Here is a 6,102-nt window from a genome sequence, read left to right on the forward strand (position 1 = left end):
TGCATCATCAAGAGTCTTACTCGCATAGTATATGAAGTAAACATCTTATCCTTCCTTTGGCATAGCACTGCCCCAATAGCATCGTCACTTACATCGCACATAAGTTCAAACGGTAAGGACCAATTCGGTGTCGCAATTATGGGGGCAGGCTGAGAATAAGGAAGACATGGACAACTTGTGTGCCATGCTTTCTGAATGTAGCTTGATCGGAAATCCTATAGACTGGTGGATTGATTCTGGACCACTCGTCAGGTAAACAAGAAGTTATTTACTTCTTATGCTCCCGCTGGACCCAACGAGACAGTTTTTATGGTAAATTCTGCTACTGCAACAATTAAGGGAACAAGCAAGATAGCTTTGAAGATGACTTCTGGCAATATTATAACTCTAAACAATATCCTTCATGTTCTTGAAATGCAAAAGAATTTAGTCTCGACATCACTCAACATGTAACATGATAAAAAGACTTTTTATCATCAATTACATTAAGACTTTTTGCATGAACCAAATTATGACTTTTTACATTATGATGATTATAGGTTTAGAGTACGCGCGATGCGCATGTACTCATGTGTTGAATAAAAATTTCTTAAAATTGATATAAATATTATTTAAAAAATATGTTTTGCGTATAAGATATTAGGATTCACAATGTCAAATCTCAGTTTACATTTTCGTTGTTAGTATATTTGTACTTTAACTAAATATTTTCAAAGGTTTAATTCTAGTCTTTTATTAATTACTAGTCTTAGGGTACGCGCCTTGTGCGTGTACCTATATCAATAAATACATAATTTTTAAAAATTATGTAAAAAAATATTAATAATTTATTTGAGTTATTGAACAAATATTTTTAAAAAATATAAGTTTCTAAAAATAATTAATGTTTAATTTTTGTTGATATTGTGATGAAGCCCAACCACATTCCCCATGTAAAAGTTTCCTTCATTGTCTTTTATGCTATATCATGATATAATTTATTAACTAATATATGAAAGTAGAACGCGTAAATTCATAGTAATTAAAAAATCTGAATAAGGTTGAGATTTCTTTTAAAAGGGTGCTAACATAAAGCTTTAAAGGACTGTCATTTTGTTTACCAATTTAGTTATTTGTATGAATACGAACTATATTTAAAATAAAAGTAAGTTACATCTTAAATTAATTTTAATAATAAATAATTATACTAAAATAAAAGAATTCACAATAAAATGAAAAGAAAAAATTCACAAACAACAGAGAGACGACATAAAAGAATACAAAAGCAAAATTTCATAAAAGCTTAGGGAAAAAAAAGCAAAATATAATTTGATTTTAAATTATAGAATATTAGGAGTTTATCATAATTCACATAAGATAAAGTTTAAAAGCTAAATCTTAATTAATTTCAAAATTCTAAATAATACAAGTATAATTAGATAATAATTTTTTCAATATGAAATCTATATTTAAAAGCAAAAAGACTGATTACGTACATCATAAAAATATTTATTTAACTTATGCAAAAACATCATAGCTTACATGAAATGCAAGAGTGTGTTCGTAATTTTTTATGGTTGCAATATATATTACAGCGTAATATACATGTATTGCATGTCAATTGTTATAAAATTAAAAATTTAGAAAATATATATTAAAAGTATATATAAAGTCTCGATTTATATTCAAGCTTTCGTCATTCCTGATAGCTTTTTTTTGTTACTTTCTTTGCGGATCTTTGGAAGAAAATATAAAGAGGATATTTTACCTCTAACTCTACTCACTTATACGTCCATTAGAATGTAAAATTCCTGAATATAAGAAGATTATTAAACGATGTCATCCCAAAAGTACAAAATTATATTTTTTTTAACAATATAAGCTTAAATTGCTGCAAAAAGTCCTAAAATTTCCCACATTTCAAGATAATATAAGAAGTCATCATAATTTCGTGCTTTTATTCTAGTGCTTTTTTTCCCCTTTGGTAGCATAATTTCAAGATAATATTAAGTTAAGCAAAATTATGATGATTTCGTGCTTTTAGTGTATGTGCGTTGCACGTGTGTTTCGCGTCAATCAGTATAAAATATATACAAAAAAATAAATTATTATATACATTGAAACAATATCTTCTTAACATACAAAGATGATGAATTTAGTTGAATTAGTTATATAATATTTATAATTATAATATCTTGCGAAATAAGATATAAATATGTCATGTTGTTGTATCTCGTCTAACATTTCTTTGGAATACCAATAATACAAATTTCGACTATCAATTAAACCAATGACAATATTATATTACCTTAGAATTTGTCAAAATGGTTATTTCATCAAAATATTGTAAACCTTAACTACTGGATATATATTTCTTGAAATTTTAATTTACTAAACAGTGCAATTTTTCATAAAACTCCAGTCACCTAATTAGGTCAGTATTGAGGAAGCTATTCTTTAAACAAATTTTCTCGCATCTTCGTCTAATGATATTAATTAAGTAGTTATTATTTTTCTTAAAATATTAAAAGCTTGAAAAATTAAATAGTAACTTAAATTTTTGAAAAGGAGATCTAGTGCATTCCTAAGATCACCCTAGAAATAATAATATTATTTATTAATTAACAAATAATGAATAAAAAAATAATGAAGCTTTTAAATTAATGGTAACTTTTTCACAATTAATGTATCATCAAGATTGTAACACAAATATTTTACGTAGAAAAATGAAGGTAAGCTATTTTTTATAACAAAAGAGATTAAAAATTTAAAAACTTGTTCAACATAAAAAATATGTGGTATATGGTAGAGAATTATATATTTAAAGATTGATTTTTCTAATTTAGAGGAAGGTTTAGTAAACAATATTTATTATGAATATAGATTTAGTAAGTATAATCAGTTTTTCATTTTTATGAAGAATAATAAATAGAATATAGTTTAATTTGTCAAGATTCTAAAATAAATATTTTAGGTAGGAAATAAATTTAAGTTATTTTTTTATATAACAAAGAGACTAAAAGTCTTAAAACATGTTATGATTTTTTTTTCCGGGTTTGGGTCTTTTTTCCCCTTGGTATCTATATGTCTATTTTTTACATGGTGATAAAATTTATATTTTATAACCAAGGTACAAAATATTAGTTCATATAGACTTAGAACCTTTCCAACTTTGTATCAAAATTAAAAGACAACAGAAGCAATTATCTTGTCTTAAAAGATATGACGTTGGTAAATAAAATATGGTTATATGGCATTGATAAATAGAATATGTTACTTGGATGTATTCTCGTTGGACAATTAAATCAACGTATAATGGTTGATTTTAAATTCTTAAATTTTTTAATTAATTTAAAGGTCCTAAACCTTAGGGAGATATTAAATGACTTTTTTTATCTAGTGTGATCTCTAATTTTAAAAGGGTAAAAAAGATGAATACATTTCGCTAAGGGTCTTCGTGCTTTTAATATAGTATAGATTTTTACGTGTAAGATTTACATACAGTAAACTCTTAATATTTTTAAAGATTTTGAACTTTTTACATAATTTAAATAAGAAAAGATTTAATAAGTAAATTTTTAATTAATTTTAAACTCATAAACGTAAATTTGTATAAAGTAAACTCTTAACAGTTTTAAAGTTCTAAATGGCAGGACTTTCTGCATAAAACAATAAGAAAGATTTTAATGCGTGAAATTTTAATTCATTTAAACAGTTAAATATAAAAAAACAATTAATTGATTATTCAAGGTACTTGACACACAAAAAGCCGTTAGTTTAAGTTTCAATCTTCTATTCATTTATTAAGTTGGTAAATATTAATTCATTGTAGAAATGTATCTGTTGTTAATGAAGGGATAGGGAGAAAACGTGATAAACACACTTAGATTTTAAAGTTCTAAATATTAGGATTTTCTACCAAATTTAAATAAGGAAGGATTTAATACATAAAATATAACAATTAATTTTCAAATCCTAAATATTAGGAAAATGATTTAAATGACTATTTTGTCTAGTGCAAAATTAATTTTTAAAGAATAAAAAAGGCGAACGATATTTCGTTAAGGGCCTCCTTACTTTTAATATAGTATATAGTAGATATAGATTACTTCTTTATCCATACGACTACACCAAGTATGGAGTTATTTTATCAGCTTTGAATTTTGTCGATATATATTGTTCATGTACAAAGAATGATGTCGGGCATACGCACGGGCACCAACATCTAGTTAGAATTAGAATTGCTAGTAATCGTTTGGATAGTAGGCCACATTAAAAATTAGCTTTAACTAATACTAACATGTACTATTATAGAAGTATTATTTTATACAATTAAAGTATTTTAATATGTTGTATTTTATAGGAATATGTTTTATATTTAAATTATTAATATCACAATTATAATCAATTGAGTTTATATGATATATACTGTCATCACAAAAAAAATTATACTATAAAATTATATTTTCTTGATGTAACAGGTAGCGATTTATCTTATTTTTAAGTAAAAAGTTCTTTTGGTGATATATAGTGTAATTGTTTTCAAAAATATTGACCATGTAATAACTTAAACTCTATAATAATTATAGAGGTCTACATTCACCGGCCAAGTGTCAATGCAGGAGAGGACCTTTGCGTCTGAATAGAGGGCCTACTTTCACGTGGCCCAACTTAAAATCCCTCCCTGTTTCCATCTTCTTCTCCATCTCTATATATACCTCCTCCTCCTCTCCCCATTACTCCTCTCATATATGTTGTAACCCTAGAATAACCAGAGAGTCGAAGCTAGAGAATTTCAGTTCGCCGCTGCGGAAGCTCCACAACCAATTCCTTCCGCTGCTGCGTTCTTCCTTTGAAATTCTTTCGCTCCGATTCTAACCATTAAGAAAAATGGCACGCTCTTTCTCTAACTCCAAGGTCCTCTCTGCTGTTGTGTCCGACTCTGTTTCTGCTTTTCTTTGCAGGTAATAATCGAAACATCCTTTTATGTACTGATGATATGAATGTTACCAACCCCTTTTCCCCTCCATGAAACAGAGGCAATCCAATAATTTTAAATTGGTGAGCGTGATTAGCGCAATTTCTCTGTGAACCTATATATATATAGCATCTGATTCATATACCGTGGTGCGTTCACAGTATTATTATAAAACTAGGCAGACCTAAAACAGGGGATAGGAGGAGTCTGAATTTTTATTTTTGTTTTTAATTTCGGTGATTTGCGGCGATGCTCGATGTGATTGAGATGTTTTTTTTTGACATGTGTATGTGAATGTTGTATGTGTAGGCGTGGATACGCAGCGGGATCGCAAGGGGCGCTTTCAGGCGGTGCAAAAGGAGGAGTGCCAAGGAGCAACATGATAATGAATAAAAGTGGAGAGGAATCAGTGAAGACATCATGGGTGCCAGATCCAGTTACCGGTTACTACAGGCCAGAGGGAGTTGCTAATGAAATTGATGCTGCTGAGCTTCGAAAGATGCTTTTGAAGCACAAACCGAGAAGCAACTGAAAAGCCATTGGATTAAAAGCAAAGCTGTGTCTTTATCGGATTTTTTTGTGAAATCTCCTCCTCGATGCTTACTGCTTTTTAAAATTGTAAGCTTAATATTGTTCTCCTATCTCTATCTTTTATTTGTGCAAAATGAACAACTTATGAAAAGAAAGCTTGTAGTAGTTAAATTCCGGTTCTTAGCTAGTATTTAGTTTTTGAATTAATCTTGAGTAAACAATCTGTACGATTTTACTGAAAAATTACAGTTATTCAGCGTTCGTAAATTAAAATGGTCTATAAAAACTTTATAAATCAAGTTCTTTTCCTTTTATTTTGCCTACTGCATTTACTAACGTAACAAATAGGAAGAGCCCAATACTATTTTAACGGACATAAATGTGAGCGGATGAGCTCACGACTAGTGCTTTCATGCGAATATGAAGGTGTATTTTATGTTGGTTTAAGTTCTGTGTACGGCTATACTTTGGTCCATTTTAGCTTGACATAACATTCATTTGTGTGATGTCTAAATATATTTGATAACAGGAAAAACGAACATCTGTTACAACTTTTTTAATCATATCCTAGTACTTCATATATTTGGTATGACTAATATAATGTAATAAGTCCA

The 6,102-nt window shown here is 28.2% G+C and overlaps 1 protein-coding gene across 1 annotated transcript; it reads left to right on the forward strand.

Annotated features, from left to right (window-relative positions):
* The first annotated feature begins 4,716 nt into the window (after window positions 1–4,716).
* Window positions 4,717–5,761, forward strand: LOC107789512 (protein SENESCENCE-ASSOCIATED GENE 21, mitochondrial). The gene is made up of 2 exons (XM_016611345.2): window positions 4,717–4,943; window positions 5,267–5,761. Exons 1-2 carry the CDS (start codon window positions 4,870–4,872, stop codon window positions 5,487–5,489), a joined length of 297 nt encoding a protein of 98 aa, XP_016466831.1. The 5' UTR covers window positions 4,717–4,869; the 3' UTR covers window positions 5,490–5,761.
* The last annotated feature ends 341 nt before the right edge of the window (window positions 5,762–6,102 follow it).

This window comes from Nicotiana tabacum, chromosome 22 (assembly GCF_000715075.1).
Source record: "Nicotiana tabacum cultivar K326 chromosome 22, ASM71507v2, whole genome shotgun sequence".
Classification (NCBI taxonomy): Eukaryota; Viridiplantae; Streptophyta; class Magnoliopsida; order Solanales; family Solanaceae; genus Nicotiana; species Nicotiana tabacum.

Coding starts and splice junctions, on each gene's coding strand:
- LOC107789512 (XM_016611345.2), top strand. CDS start 4,870: ATGGCACGCTCTTTCTCTAACTCCAAGGTCCTCTCTGCTGTTGTGTCC. Junction 4,944..5,266: donor GTTTCTGCTTTTCTTTGCAG/GTAATAATCGAA, acceptor TTGTATGTGTAG/GCGTGGATACGCAGCGGGAT.